Source organism: Aplysia californica, unplaced genomic scaffold, assembly GCF_000002075.1.
Source record: "Aplysia californica isolate F4 #8 unplaced genomic scaffold, AplCal3.0 scaffold00597, whole genome shotgun sequence".
Taxonomy (NCBI): domain Eukaryota; kingdom Metazoa; phylum Mollusca; class Gastropoda; order Aplysiida; family Aplysiidae; genus Aplysia; species Aplysia californica.
Genome location: NW_004797867.1, coordinates 157,816 through 175,108, shown reverse-complemented (window position 1 = coordinate 175,108; position 17,293 = coordinate 157,816). Strand labels below are relative to the sequence as shown.

At 39.4% G+C, this 17,293-nt stretch overlaps 1 protein-coding gene across 3 annotated transcripts in view; it reads left to right on the top strand.

The window, feature by feature from the left end:
* Positions 1–17,293, top strand: part of LOC101864016 (E3 ubiquitin-protein ligase TRAF7) — a 32,030-nt gene that overhangs the window by 11,398 nt on the left and 3,339 nt on the right. For all 3 annotated transcript variants that reach the window (XM_035972163.1, XM_005107364.3, XM_035972162.1), the window contains exons 7-13: positions 78–219; positions 1,398–1,502; positions 2,676–2,753; positions 4,801–4,887; positions 6,338–6,482; positions 7,147–7,295; positions 11,700–11,819. In XM_035972163.1, coding sequence (XP_035828056.1) covers positions 78–219; positions 1,398–1,502; positions 2,676–2,753; positions 4,801–4,887; positions 6,338–6,482; positions 7,147–7,295; positions 11,700–11,819 — 826 coding nt within the window. The remainder of the gene's footprint in view (positions 1–77; positions 220–1,397; positions 1,503–2,675; positions 2,754–4,800; positions 4,888–6,337; positions 6,483–7,146; positions 7,296–11,699; positions 11,820–17,293) is intronic.

Genomic DNA, 17,293 nt, shown 5'->3' with positions numbered 1-17,293 from the left:
GAAACTGTTTAATAGCTCTTAGTTTAATTGACTGTTTTTCTGTATAAAGAAGGAGTGTCTGTGTCTTCTCCTCCCAGGGGCCACAAAGACATTGTTTGGTGTATGACCACCCGGAAAGGGCGGCTCTACAGCGCTGGAGCTGATGGCGTCGTCAAGATCTGGAGTTTGGAACAGCTGGCTACAGGCTGCATCAGCAACATACAGGCTCACAAGAATGTGGTACGCACAGGACCTTCCTTGTTTGGTTTGAAGATGCCGTTGTTCCCTGCAGCCTGTCACTGCGCTACCTCATAATTACAAAGTTCTGTCTGACATTTTTGGCTGTTTTGAGTTACTAAGACCATGACGTCAGAAACCAAATATTCCATCCTCTCTATCACAATTATATGAATGTTTAGAATCATTATCAAGATATTCAGAGAATTCCATTCGAAAACCCTTGACATGTTGTGAAACTACACATTTTTTACATCAAATTTCTCAAAACTAGGTACTCAGCAAATAGAACTTTGATATTCGAGAGTAGTGACTAACAACTTCCTGCTTGCAGCTAGGGGACAGCTGCAACAAGTTTGTCCAATTCAAAAAAAGTTTTCTGGAATAAGTTTACCTTGTAGAAGTTGATTCATCTCCTCATGAAACTTTACTGTAGATCTCTTTTTGCTAAGAAATCAGACACCACATTGCTACAAATGGTCTTACACAGTAATTACATGAATAGTTCAGTTATTAATATTATAATACCGCGAACATGTTTCTTGATCTAAAATGAGTGATGTCGTGGTATTTTTTGTTGAGTGTGTTGGGGTTTTTTTTTCATATGATGTGTCTGTGTTCAAAGATGGAATTAGACCTTTACCTGTCTTTCAAGATACCGAAAGGTCATTTGACGATAGAGGTCCAGGGCATCTTTTATTTTGTTGGCTGTGACCCCTGTCAACAGATTGCCATGAAAGAGGCTTGGACAGAAGACATAATGAGTGCATAGAAGGATGCTTTCCCTTCTTGATGGGACTAATGGCTCTTGGTCTGTTCAGGGACCAACAGACCTGTATAATAACACTACATGGTGGGGGATCTAAGGGTTCAGCCCTATCAGTTAACCCCTGAATCAACAGATCATTGATGGTTAAATGCACTAAGAACATCTCCATATAGCATTGCACAGGGCATATTAAATTAAGTCATCTGGTCATCTATTGCCGGTTGTATGTCCTTTAGATCCATAGATATTCCCAGAAAGTGGGGTAGATCTGCATTTTAAATTAATTAACACTAAATGCTGTAACCGCAAAGTCGTCCATTTTATTTTGGGATTTACTTTGCCTTGCTGTCGAGACTTCCTTAAAATTAGTAACATGAGCCTTGAAATAAAGTGCCTTTTGTTTCTGTACCAGATTCACTGCATCAGCTCGTGGGGAAACTCACTCATCACGGCCGGAGCTGACATGATGATCAGCTTCTGGGACTTGGACACCAATGAGTACAAGTCTTCTATACAGGTCAGGGCAGCTTTCTGTTTATATGGGTGATTGTTTGTGTGTTGTGGTCACTGTTTGGGTGTGTGGGTTGTTGGCGGGTGCTCTGGTGTGGTTTGCTCCTTCTTTCCTATCAAACATCTATCGTCCTTATCTCCCCTTCTTCTTCTTTATGTTACTCTCTTGTGACGCCTCAAACCTTCTGGCGCTCATATGACCTTATGCAGTTGCGAGCGCCGTAAAACCTCTACTAAAACTAAACTAAAAAAGTGTTTGGATGTAGGTGCATGTGGGTCAGTGTGTGAGACACAAGTGGGTACAAGTCCCACCCCCCCCCCCCCACTCGGGTGAGATCGAATTTCTGTTTGTGATTGTGGGTGTCTGTGTCCGTGAGCTTGTTTGTCCATTTCAGGGATCTGGGCATTAGTGAAAATAAGTCCTCTGTACCAATTAGGGTAAGTTTGTGTTTATATGGGTTTGTTTGTGTGGGATGGTTTTTATGTTTATCAGTGTGGATGTTGGTGTATGTATGTATGTATGTGTTTGTGCATGTTTGAGTGTTTGTGAGGAGGGGAGACAAAGATTGATGGTCTGTTTCAGGAAACCTGGCACTAGAAAGAATATATCCACTATACCAGTGAGGTTCGATTGCGTGTGGATGCTTGTGTGTGTGTGTGTGTGAGTGTGGATGCTTGTGTGTGTGTGTTTGTGGACTCTTGTGTGTGTGTGTGTGTGCATGTGTGTGTGTGTGTGTGTGTGTGTGTGTTGTCATTGAGCATGAGTTTTCATTATCATTGAGGTTTCCTGAAACCACTAATTTATTTGCTTATTCAATTCCAATGTCCTACATTTTGAGATATATTCTGTTGAAAATGGAATGTTTGGTCCCCTAATGAAACATCGATTTGAGTAGTAGTTTTTCATTAGGGATGACTAGACACACACACACACACACACACACACACACACACACACACACACACACACACACACACACACACACACACACACACACACACACACACACACACACACACACTCACACACACACACACACAAACGAACGCACACTAACATATACACACAGGAACACACACACAAACGCAATTTGATCTTCAGACTCCTGCTCGTGGACTGGTCTGTTAAGAAGCAGGGTCAGAATGTGGTTTCTAATTTGAAGGGATAATTTATTTTCAGGCTGCCCATGAGAAGATCATCTGTTCAATGGTTGTTCACGAGGACCTGCTGATCACTTCTTCCTTCTCTGTCATCAAGGTTAGCGACTGATCTCGTTTTGTTGTCTTTGTTTACTAGGGAGCTTTGATACAAGCACAAAATGGCCATTGCGTAGCTGTTTGGTTTTTTTCGTTTTGGTTGTTTCTCTTTCTTCTTGTCAGGTAACCTGTTTTATCGCTGTTTGTCTTAATATTTAACAACTTTAATATTTTTTTTACTAAGAATAGGGGGAATTTATTTTTCATATCATAGGTGATATTTTATTTCTCTTTGAAAACGTGGATAAAAGCTGGGGGTTTTAAAAAGTACAAACCGAATTTAGTGCCAGAATACATCTATGATGTAATACACTAACAGTATCTGTTACACTCCATAAATTCCTTATTTTTCTCTTAAGTCTAGGTTTTGTAAATTGACTGAATGACAGGGATGACTTCTTGTAATTGTGTTATAAGAATAATTTCTAGCTTTCCAGTGTCGCTGAATCAGCACCAGACCTTTCCAGCTTTTATTTTCGTTGCTATGACCATTTGCAATAACTGACAATGTTCTGATTTCTTTACATTCATAAGTGTCCGCACAGGTGTCCGACACGAAAGCTAAAAATGAATGTGTTAGCTGTCATTATTTTTATTCCATTCAAGAAGTGCATCTCTACCCTTGTATTAACACAGTTTTGTGGGGGGTTTTAATCGGATAATATAATAATATCTTTCTTAGTTGTATGCAGGCTGCCTCAGACACAGCATGATTCATGAACAAACGCAGAGTAACTTTCTCTTGTTTAATGGTAGGACAAGAACTAACACTTACTGTCTTTAGTTAAAAAATGCAGATTGCATCTTACTTCTCTGTTAACTTGACTATTACTACTTGCGCAGATTTAAGATTTATCATAGTAAAAGACATGATATTTGTAGTCAGTTTAACACAGATTTTGGAGAGATCTGTTGTGACATTTTTAAATAAACAATCATTTATTCATAAGTATGTAACTAAAATAGGACAAATTGGTTACTCTACAACCACTTGTCTAGAACGAAAACTAAAGCACAGAAATTAACCTTTCAAACGCAGAATAAATCTCAAGACATTGAGGTTTTAGTACATCCGCGTAATTGTTTGCTGTGTGACCTGGGAAAGAAGTTATATCGTTTCAAACGTAGACAAAAATGCGAACTTCTTAACCAACATGGGCAAAGTCGCTTCAGGGCTCATTAACCCGGTGACCCCGAGCGGGGGAGCTCCGGCGGGCTGCTTAGCCATGCTACCTAAAAGTAACAGAATCAAGCTAAAAGTGACGCCGTGCTTTTAGTTTGTTGGTTTTAAATACCAGATTGAATGTGTAGTAGGCCTACTTTATATGTATATGTAGCAGATGTATAATATCTAGATATCTCAGACTTTTTAGGCTTCATGTGTGTCAGATATGCAACATCTTATATATGTAGCGTAAATCTCCATCAGAGAATGCCTGTATTTTAAGTCGTCCCGTGGGTGGTTGGCGGGAGCTCTGGTGTGGTTTGCTCCTTCTTTTCTATCAAACATCTATCATCCTTATCTCTTCTCCTTCTTTTTTGTGTTTGTTACTCTCTTGTAACACCTCTATTCTTTGGCACTTATATGACCTTATTGTGTTGCAACTTGCGTAAAACACTTACTTAAACGAAATAAGTCATCCCCAAGCTCTCTAACATCTGTCGCTGCACATCCAGGCTGACCAGTGGTATGTCTTGGTCTAGCATAAAAGCCTTGGACATACATATTAGAAGTTTTCAATTTGATTCCAGGCTTAGATTATTGGGTGGTTGCCTCATTCATAAAAGTCTGTACCTGTTTTCTGCAATTTTCTCAACTGTAAATGGATATTGGTATTTGACAATATGTAAATTCTGAATATGTGAACTCCAGTTGCATGCACTTTTATGACTGCAGTTCTGTGAGTCCTGTACACTGAAAGTAGGCCTACTACTTCTGAAGCTGTGTAAGCATTCTCTCACAGAGGATACAAGGCTAAGATCAAGAACATTCATAACAGCTTCTTTTTAAAATACATCATGAACGTCTTTGTGCCCTCCGGTGGCAGGTGTGGGACTTGAAGACCCTGACCCTCAAGTCAACCTTGACCGGACTGAGCCACTGGGTGCGTGCACTAGCGGTAAACAAGAGCAAGGTCAGTATGGCATCATTCTCTCACTGTTGATGAATTTTTGTGCAGTCTGGATTGCTTCCTTTCTTTGTTAACCCCAAGCAGTCCAATAGTTCACTGTCCCTCCCACCAACAGGAGACACAAATACGCCATGGATCGGGCGACACTTGTACCTTTGTACCCTGTCATGGGGTGATATTTGTACTTTGCCACCTGACTTACTATGTTTACTGTCCAGTTCCGTTCCCTACTGATGTGTGCAGAGAGAAAAAATTGACCCCTAAAACCCCACTGTGGGTTGCCTAACTGTTAAATAACCTAGTCCAGTGAGACTGGCAGCCTTTTTTTACATACCGCACATTTGTTACTAGAAATTGAATTGAAAATATTCTCAGCAACAGATGTACCTTAATGTTATTGGGAAAATTTCTCATCAAATCTGGGTAAGGATTCAAAAGCAAATTGATGTCATGGCCAAGATACCGAATATAGCTTTTGCTTGAGAGGGAATGACGTTATGTTGAAGAGATAATGATAATATGAGCATTTTAGATGAATCACCTTTACTGTTTCAATGTGTTTCTCTTTTTTGGGGAACTGAAACTGAGACCTGAGGATGAGAAATCGCTCTGTTGTGTTATTTATCTGGCTGTAAAGGACAAGTCAAACATGAACTCTTAATGATGAAATAAAAGTAAAATCCCACTTTTATTGATCATTGATCGCCATTGGGAAATTTGATTTACAAGGGTGTTAACACATAATATGATAAAATACATAAATATGGTGCATAAATATATAGATACATTGTATACATACAAATATACTACAAGCACACCATTGCTAGTCACCACTGGGCAGTGCCCTGTTTTTATTAGCTGGGATTATTTTGTAGATGTATGCTTGACATAAATTTATTGTGAGCCTTAACTCCCTGACCATGCGTCCACTGGAGACGGATTCTTTTTATTTACCCAGCACTTGATGACTACAGTTTTTGTCTAAACTTAAGCTTCTGAAGTTGTCTGTTAAGCTTTCTTCCTCAGAGCTAAACGGATGTTATAAAACTCAGCAGTGACACTCAGAGATTTGAATTTCAGGCTCTTTTGTTTTGTTCTTGATTGCATTATCACTGTTTTCGTCTCTTGTTAACTGATACTCAAACTTTGACTCAAGCATGTAAGTCTACAGAGTTTTGTAATGTACCCTCCCCTATGAGACTGTTTTAGAACTGTATGTCAGACTTGTGAAGCTACAACATCCTTCTTTTCCTCCAGCTCTAAATGGCAGCTAGTGTTCCTGTGTTCTTTTCATTAAAAGTTGCTGTAGGGCACAATTAATAGATCCTCCTTCTGTACTGTTTCTGTGTTTCTTGTATTTTCGCAATCACATATTGACGGCTGCTATGTTGATGACCCTCACCACTCTGTTTTAGTTGTACAAAACCAGATGTTCCCTCATGTGATGTTTCAGGGCAAGTTGTACAGCGGCTCGCACAATGCTGTCCACGTGTGGGAGATGAAGGACAACTTTGACCGCTTGGCCACCATTGACCACGAGTGTGGCTCTGTCTACAGTCTCGCTGTGACACAGACTTACATTATTACAGGTCATTCAGGTAAAATCCACGCTTTTTTAAAGATTGATGTTATTTGAAATACTAAAACTGTGTTCAATTGTGTCTAAAATCCACAAATTTAATTTCTTTATTAAGTGTAGTGAGGTAAGACAAAAGGCCAAATATGCTCATACTCGCAAAAAATATTTTAGGAATTCAATTATTACCTATTACACGTGTTCATAGCTTAATAATCAAATTAGAGAGAATCACATGGATATTGTCTACCAAATAATAATTTTCTAATAAAATAGTGTTCGTAAATTGTTTGAGATGTAATGTCAGTCCCATAAAGAAACTGTTCCTAATTAGATTCCATAATAACCCCTAAAAACTTTTTATATGATTGTACATGTATTGATGTGCTTGGCAGCTGGTGAATTGTTTCTCACTTTTCAGGATATGGGTGTGCCTGTTGAGGCTCTGAGTTACAGACATTTCAAACCATGTAATTCTCGTTGACTTTGTCATAAATGGAATACAGAGCTCTTATTAGTTTTGGGATGTTTGTTGGTTTGACAACTACTGTACGAAATCACACAGCTCTGTGAGAACTTTGTTTTGCTTTAGCAATAAATGTTCATCTTGACCTGATTTAGAGCTAAATGTTCAGCACTTGGGTGTTTCATCATTATGAAAGAAATGACTTCATTCATTCCAACAGAGGCTTTTGACAAAAACATTCTGTTGTTCAATGCGGAGACACATGAGGTGGTGACCAGTCTGTATGGACATTTTGGCACCATCACTTCACTGGTGACCTCCCCGTCTGGCCGCTTCTTTTTCTCGGCTTCGCAGGACAGCACCATTCAGGTTTGTAAACATGCTCTTGCACGCTCACATGGACACACTGATGCACACCCACACAGGCATGCACACTCACATGGACACACAGATACACACACAGGCATGCACCCTCACATGGACACACAGAAACACACACACACAGGCATGCACACTCACATGGACACACAGATACACCCACACAGGCATGCACACTTACATGGACACACTGATGCACACCCACACAGGCATGCACTCTTACATGGACACACTGATGCACACCCACACAGGCATGCACGCTCACATGGATATACAGATACTCTCACACAGGCATGCACACTTACATGGACACACACACACACACATAGGCATGCACACTCACGTGGACACACAGATACACACACACAGGCATGCACCCTCACATGGACACACAGAAACACACACACACAGGCATGCACACTCACATGGACACACAGATACACCCACACAGGCATGCACACTTACATGGACACACTGATGCACACCCACACAGGCATGCACTCTTACATGGACACACTGATGCACACCCACACAGGCATGCACGCTCACATGGATATACAGATACTCTCACACAGGCATGCACACTTACATGGACACACACACACACACATAGGCATGCACACTCACGTGGACACACAGATACACACACACAGGCATGCACACTCACATGGACACACAGATACACACACACAGGCATGCACACTCACATGGACACACAGATACACACACATAGGCATGCACACTCACATGGACACACAGCTACACACCCACACAGGCATGCACACTCATATGGACACACAGATACACACACACATAGGCATGCACACTCACATGGACACACAGATACACACACACAGGCATGCACACTCACATGGACACACAGATACACACACACAGGCATGCACACTCACATGGACACACAGATACACACACACAGGCATGCACACTCACATGGACACACAGATACACACACACAGGCATGCACACTTACTTGGACGCACAGATACACACACACACAGGCATGCACCCTCACATGGACATACAGATACACACACACAGGCATGCACACTCACTTGGACACACAGATACACACACACAGGCATGCACACTCACTTGGATGCACAGATACACACACACACAGGCATGCACACTCACATGGACACACAGGCTTGCACATTCACATCAACTCAGACTCAAAAAAAGGTTCATGCTTTGCCTTATAAGCGTACAGAAACACATTGTCTTTGTCATTTACCATTGTAGTATGTCAAAATTTTGGTAAAAAGGAAAATCAAATGCGTTGTAGAGTTTGATCAGGAACATCAATTTATCCTAGTCTCATTCTTCTTCTTAACTCATTCGCTACGTATTATTTTCGGCTTGTGGACGAATTTTTTTTGGGGAGAGCGAAAGAGATGAGTGGACAGTTAAAAGGTCTTTGGGGCCACAAATTCAAATAAATATCAACGTATTATATACCAATAATTTTCAGTATGGTTTGTAGAATACATCTGTAATGTTTATTTATGTATTTTTCAACTTTGGTTCCTGTAAGAGATGATTATGCAACACAGTTTTGATTGGATGCGGATAAAATTCGAAAATAAAAAATTTATAATCTTTGGTGAAACTCAAAAAATATGTTTGCACCTAGTCAAATGATACATCAAAATAACCGTAAATGAATATAGAACTGGAAAATATTGAAAAGTTTGCAGTTATTTACCTACATTCCATAATATTTGTACATTTTGAACATAACATCCGATATTGAAAAAAATAAAATTTTAGAAGCTGGAAAAACGATCACAAACAGAAAAAACCCCGCTCGTATCTTATATGGAATTATTCAGAATTGCATGTGGAATAAACCTATACATGTCTTGAGTGGCACTTTTTGAGTAATTTTATCAAAAAGTAGTGATTTTGGGGAGACAAAAATATTTTGACTATTTAGATCTAAACCTAGATCTAGATCTAGCACTCAAAAATATTGATTTCTCAATAACAGTGCATTGGCAATATGAGTCCAATCGTATCAATATTATAAAAAAGAGTCCTACATTTCTTTAGTGGGCAAAATAATGATAGGTTTTGTTGTGTAAAATTACAAAAACTGGTTTCCGGGCTATAATTTTGTCATCGCGATAAAACAAAGTCGAATAAACTACGAAATCGTGTTTCAAAAGTGAATCTAAATTTCCGATTTTCAGTGGAAATGGTTGACCCGGAAGTCAACATTATATTATGACCTTTATTTTAACATGGATGTGTGGATTAGAATAGAATCTAAGCTATAATTGAAGATCGGTTCTCACGCTGCCGGGGGCGGCTTAGCGTACTGATGGCACTTTAGCCGCGCCGCTCCCCACGACTCGGCGTAGCGAATGAGTTAAGATTTAAACATTATGTATTATCATATTGTTCTGCCCAAATTATAAGTTTTGCTTCTCCTGAATACCTCGTACAGTCAAAACTGTCAAAGACGCCCCCCCCTTATCGAGAAGAAAAGTGAATGTATTAGACAGGTGGCTGTCTTACACAGTGTCATTATAATATGAAAAAAAAAATCTCAAGGGAGGAAATGAGAAGTGGCCGTTTGTGTGGGTGATTATCCTATACAGGCGATGTATTGATCATGCAATCACACACGCACACACATATACACACACACACACACACACACACACACACACACACACATACACACACACACACACACACTCTCTCTCTCTCTCTCTCTCCCTCTCTCTCTCTCTCTCTCTCTCTCTCTCTCTCTCTCACATGTACATACGCACACATATATACACGAACAGCGAGTGCTCACTCACATTCATAAAACAGGCTTAATTCACACTTATCTACCGGCCTTTTCTAGACTTGTGAATGTTAGTATTATATTAAATGAGGCACACAGCAATACGTCTCTATGATTCAGTGTGTTATCTTACAAAGGTTCACAATGATATACTATAAATTTTCATAAAATGAAGCTGTGAATGGAAATAGATTCCAGTATTGGGAAAAGAGCCAATTTGTCGAGTAGAAGATTTCTTAAAATATATTATTCTGAAAGTTGAACCACATACATTTGGAATCCCACTGGACAAATCTTTATGTGAATCATGGCTAATTGAATTGAGGAAAGTGGGCATGCAGGGAAGAAGATATTTTTTTGTAGAAAGTAGAGCTTTTTGACAGTAATGGGACGTAGTGAAGGGCTAAAGGGCTTGAGCCCTACCCCCAACTCTTTTCCTACGTAAATGAATGTTTCTTAATAAATGAAATAATCAGTTGATACCATTAACACTGCTTCAGAATCTTTCGCCTCTAGTTGCATTCAGTGAACACACATGATTTGCTCATTTATCCCGTCACTGTTGACACCGCTTACATTGATAATACCTAACCTAAAAGCAAATCAAATGTCTTTAGAGCTCACCAGAAGATGAACTCGTTCCCACGGTCCTCTCTGAAGAATACTTCTTGTAAAAAGGTAAAAGACAAATGTGAACTTGCGAAAATCGTTGTTAGAGAGAGCTCGTCCTCTTCAAGCCCTGACAATGGGGGGGGGAGTTCATGACACACTTTCCCAGAGACCCAGTAACCGAAACAAACTCATCAGGCCCTCGTCAAGAATGTCATGTTTTCTTCGACAAAACAGTTTATCTAGTGACTGTTGTATTAGTGCTTGTGAGTGTGGTGGCTATGTGACACACATACGTACAATCATACGCATGCACACACATGCACAACTATATACACTTACACATATCTAAAGTTTGACAATGACAATGACAATGACAATCTTTATTCATCTCGCAGGGAGAAATTTGTCTTGGTCGTTAACAATGGCAGTAGACGTTACAAAGGTTAGACTTAAAGGTGCACTCACGCAAACGCACAACAAAGTTTTGTTGGAACCAAGGAAATCATACCTTTTATCTCAACCTACCCTTATTTCTGAGCCCCACCCACATTTTAATCCTCCCACTGCCACTTCTCCATAATCACTTTTAAAAGTAAGACTGATTATATTTCGCAGATTTAAAGTTTAGTCTAAGATCAAAGGCTTTGTGCTGGCAATGAAAATTAAGCTTTAATGAATGGATTGACCCTGCACCGTCACAAAACACTGCTCATGCACACACACTGACGTACTTTCATGTGTTCTCAAATACACACATTTTTACCCACAAAGACTATACGGCAACTAGCACCTCTGCGTGAGCTGTCTTTTTCCTAGGTGGGTACATTCATGCTTTTGTCCTTTTTTTTAAATTCGTATGTTAGCCTACTTCATTTCTCTGTTTTGTTGAATCATTTAGTAAACCCACTGGCCCATTCTTTCTTTTGTCAAAGTTTCATTGATTTTTTGTACTTTGTCCCTGCTAGTTGTGGAGCCTGGAGAATCTTCTTCCCATCCAGAGGCTGTCTCGCCACCAGGGTAGTGTCAACACGCTGACGATTCATGGAGACTTTCTGCTCTCTGGCTCTGAGGATCATGATGTAAAGGTGAGTTACATTACCTTACTTACGGTGTTGATGGTGTCTGACATAAAGTAGCAGAGTGTGGAAACCATCATTTTTATTTTTTTTTAGGAAGGAGATAATAAATGGCTTCATTATGTCATGCTAGTTCTTTTTGTTTTGAGAGAGAACTTATGGTCGTTAAAAGTTTTGCAAATTTGGGCTGCTTGTGTCACCTACTCTTGCCACCTTTTCTGTTACTGTTACTTGATTTCTTTTTCCGTTAACTTTTTGTTACACTACTCTTTTTGCAGTACCAATGTATTGTTATTTCTTTTTAAGTAAAGCAGAAGTAATGGAGTCTCAAAATTTTCATGAGCTAACTTGTAGCCTCCAAGAGCTCAAGAATTGCATGTGGGCAACATTACCCAAATTATACGAGGTCTATTCTTCTTTAAACTTGAGTTAGACATGAGCATAAGCCCAAAGTGTATATCACTACATACTCTATTTAAATTCATCAGAGGAGGCTCTCATTAATTACTTTTTGACAGTAAAGTTTTCATATCGTCGGCCGAGAATTCTAACCGTCTAACTCCGAAATTTTCTCGAATTGCTTTTTTCCTTAAAATAGATCGACATAACAAATGGCTACGTCCTATTAAAATCTAGAACAATTTTGACAAACAAAAGTCTTGTTTTAAAGAGAAATTCTAACCGTATATTCCGACTGGCTTCCGTGACTGAAGAATTCTAACCGTCTAATTCGTTTAGGTAGCCCGCCACTGTGGATCACGGTGATAACGTTTTGTTCTGAAGGAGTCGTTTGATTATAAATAAATGTAAAATCAGAAAAGGTTGCTTTTGTTAAAGGGTTGGTTGACTGTGTCGAGCCTATGGAGAAAAAGGAGAGAGAAAGCAGAAGATCGTGGTCCATGAAGTACCATCTGCGAGTGAATGGGGCCAGAGTAAAAGTGTGCACGGCTTTCTTCTTAAGTCCTGTACTTTGTTATTAGTGTGTTCACATTGTTCTCACATGTGGGTTGGGTGTAGCAGAGGGTGAGGTTCCAGTTCAGAGAAAAAGGGTTAGGGAGGAGACTACAGAATCAAAGGTACTTAAACAGTTTCTTCGTGATCTGCCCAAGTTGCCATCTCACTATTGCTGAAGGACTCCAGTAAGTTGTACTTGGAACCTGTTTTCCAGAGCTTACAGGCAGTGTACCGCCATTTGTATAAAGAAAAGTGGGGGGGGGGGGGAGTACTTTCTACCTTCGAGTTTAAAGAGGAGATCAATGCTATGAACCTGTCATTGTTCCATCCTCGAAAAGATAGGTGTGATCTTTGTGTGGGCTTTGAGGAGGGGAATGTGGAAGAGGGGGCATACAAAAAAGACAGCAGACAAGGAAAAATGCATGGGCAGCCCCAAAATCAAATACATCAAAATGGACCAGCAATCAGTTCTGCTATATCCACGCACCAATGCTTCTGTTTTGTACTACAAGACGAAATTGAATGTACACAATTTCACAGTATAGGAACTAGAGAGCAAGGACTGTGTATGTTATGTCTCAAATGAATGCAAAGGTGCTCTGACTGCAAATGAATTTGCTCCTTGTGTGGCTGATTTTTTGTCATCTGATTTGACTCCAGATCATTATATTCAGATGGATGTGGTTGTATCAGAACTGCAAAGTCACAATGAGTTCTGCACTGCTACATTTCAGCTCTGTCAATGGTAAAACTGTAACACTAAAATTCCTAGAGAAGGGCTATACACAGATGGAGGTGGACAGTGCTCACAGCACATCTACTACCCAGCTGATTATGTCAGGCTAATGGAAGAAAGTAGGAAAGTGAAGCCATATGTTGTCAAGTATTTGGCTCATTGTATCTTTTCTGATTTCATCAAACTAGCCAACCAGAGTTTTACCAGACCACTTTAATACACACCAGATGGTCACATTAAATACAAACTGAGATTTGATGATTACTGGTCACATCTGTCTTTGAAGCGTGGCGAGTCCACAGACATTCTCCATAAAGACATGAAGGGACTGCCTCTGTACCAGGGTAGAAAGTTCAAACACAGGCAAGAAATGAAGTCTGTTGTGCCATCTGACTACCACAAGATCTATGACAATCTAGAATTGAGTACGTCACCAGTGCGCAAGTTAAAACGCACGGCTATGTCTAATTTGATATGCAGTGTATTGTGCTTTGGTTTATGTAGTTTATTTTTAGCTAACCAGAGCTTTAGCTTCATTGGGTAGAGCATTTTAAAGCCTCATAATGGTGCTTGGACAAGAGGATAATTCATTCCTGTTGACACTGGATGCTGCTATGGCATACCTCATCTTGATGACTTTCTCTATAAAATGTGTTATTTAATTAGGCCATACATTAGGTGGGGATGCATTATATGAGGTTTAGTTGAGCTTTAAAAAAAATCATATTACTTCTAGTCTTCCAACCAAGTTAAACCATGTTTTTAGAGTCAGAAGCATTTCAGTTTCTTCCACTGGAGAACTGATGGGTCGCTTTTCAATCTTGCTCGACTTCGAGCCAAGACCAAAATCAACAAACCAAACAACAATACAAGACCTTTTCTTTGTCGGTGATGCTGCTGTTGTCGCTCATAATGAATCAACCCTCCAAATAATCCTGTGTTTAAGAAGATTGAGATGGCAGGGCCATGTCAAGAGAATGGACGACAACCGGATTCCGAAGCAATTTCTCTATGGACACTTGCCCGTGGAAAGAGACCAAGGGGAAGGTCAAAACTGAGGTACAAAGACATCTGCAAAAACAGATTATCTAAGCTTGGAGTAGATGTCAGCATCTGTGAAGAAATAACCGAGGACAGGAAAACATGGAGGAAAATGATAAATGAAAGAACTATTATGTTAGTGACTAGAGAGCAAACACTGCGACACAATCTGCACTTCAAACAGAAAAAATTAGCCATAAAAGAAGCTCTATGAAGACAACTCGTATATGGAAATTCTTCTCTGGCCCCCCCCCCCCCCTCTCTCTCTCTCTCTCTCTCTCTCTCTCTCTCTCTCTCTCTCTCTCTCTCTCTCTCTCTCTCTCTCTCTCTCTCTCTCTCGCTCTCTCTCTCTCTCTCTCTCTCTCTCTCTCTCTCGCTCTCTTTTGTTCGGTAACATTAACGTGTCACGATGACTGAGTTAGACGTAACGAAGCGCATGGCGTCCCCGCCGGGTTGGAGATTCTAAACGAACAATTCGTTCGTCGAAACTTGGATGCTTAGAAATCCACACCTGTGCGGTGTATCCGTATAACTCTGGTTTAGGACTTGAAATAATAAAATTTCGGCAATTTGTTTTAAATACTTAAAAGTAGAGTCATGTATTCCAGTCTAGTGCATTTAAAGATAGAAAATCCCCATAAGAGCCTTTGAATTCAGTTTTTTGTCGCTCCTGCAAAATTTACGAAATTGGAGTTGGACGGTTAGAATTCTCGGCCGACGATATCTGATTTATGAGAGAAGACAAGGACTTTTGAAAATGTATGGGTTAATATTTTATTATTCAGACCCTACATTAGCAAACAGTCACATAAACTGAGTAGCTCAGAGTCTTTTCTTTTGAAAAAATTTTTATGGGTAAAAAACAATTCAATTGTACCATTGCCCAGACATTTGATACCCATACTTTAGGCTGGTTCAGTGAGTGTTTTCGTTTTTTGAATGACTTCGCATTACGGGTGAGGGAAACATCAATCATTGCTTTAGGCCAGTCTGAAAAACAAACTGATAATTTGTAAAGATGCTGCGCTCTCAATGTTGCTATATGTATGGCACAAAAAAAGTTTTCAAGGTTATATTGTTTCTTTTGACCCGACATGATAACGTTCAAATAACAAACAATTTTTTAAAATGTAGGCCTAGTTGTTGCACTTCATCATCATGAGAGCTCTACAACTGCCACCCATTTTCCTGTAATAATTGTCTCTAGATTGTCACTGAAAGGAAAGAATCATAATTCCCTGACTCAAAATTCACAAATCAGGAGCATGGAGCGCGTATAGCCACCAGAGAACCATTTTTCCTTGATTTGTGAAGACGGCCAAGTACCCAGTTTTTAGGCATATGATGTTATTAGTATCATCTTAAAACTTGCTCATTTGTCTTGCTTTTGAAGAAAAAAATACGCCTCTATCTTGAATTGAAGTGGAGATTTTTGTGATCGAAGGAAGTGGAGATCGCCTAATGTCAGAGGTAATATTAGTGAGAAAATGACTTCTGAAATTTGGAGGCTTTCAAAGCTCAAGTGTCCTTCGAAACTGCAAATTTACATTTCGTTGCTGAGCAAGCAATCCATTTAAGTCCAAATTTTGAGAAATTTCTATTTTTACACTCTTAAAGCTCTGTCAAAGATGTACCTTTCAACATCACCAAAATGCAGTTTAATGCTATGGTCAAGGCTTACAATTTCTTGCTTATCATGATGCTTGATAGGAACAACATAACCAAAACTAGGTCCAGTTGTTTTTTCTCCAACGTAAATAAAATGGTTTTTGCTGTAAAATCTACACAGAAATGATTTTAAATGAGTATAGAAAGTGTTGAGCCCCCTAAAAAATTAGGGCCTAGATGAGAATCGCTTACAAACGTTGGTAACTTTGATTTCATAATTTTGACTAGTTCCTGATTTCACCACGATGCCACACAATTGCCCAAAATGCATCAACAAAACATTAAAACTGTACATTTTGTCCTCATTTTTAAAATCTTCTTTGGAGTGAACGTAAGTGTGTTAGTCTCTAGCTCTTTCCCAACCAGACCATTTCCCTCACTGTAGCTAAGCCAGTTTAGCAACATTTTTTTCCATTTTGACTGTAATCAGAGAAAAATATGATTTCAGTATTTTTTTCAGAGAAATTTGCATATTTTATATATAACTATGAATATATATATATATATATCGAAATGCAAGGAAATAAATTTCTAATCACACAGTTGTTGTTTTTTTAAGTAACTTGAGCATAGAAAGTGATGTTTGTGAGTCTGAAAACTTTGGAAAGTAATGACATTATAAACATTTTGTAGGACCTTGCTTTTATGGCCATCATAAAGCGTGGGTCGGTGGTTAGAGAGTGCTCTGGTGTGGTTTGCTCCTTCTTTCCTATCCAGCATCTATTGTCCTCATCTCCTCCAGCACTTATATATGACCTTTTTGTGTTGCAAGTGCCGCAAAATTCTAACTAAAAGTAAAAATATAAGTAGGCCAACGGTTCACACAAGCTGCATTTTGGGGCTCATGTTAGGGAATAAGTGACGCTTATTGAATAAGTTTATTGTAAGCAGCTTTGTCAGACCGAGCTGTGCACTTTACTCCGTTTGTGCTACCCAGTTTGCTTGCTTATAGACTGTAAAATGGATAGAGCTTGCTGTTGAGTGGGAATTTGCACTGTACAAATGGTATCTATTATAATTTTTAATTTTTTTTATCACATTCGACTTGAAACGGAGAAGAAAGGAGAAGGTTGCCTTTGAGTAA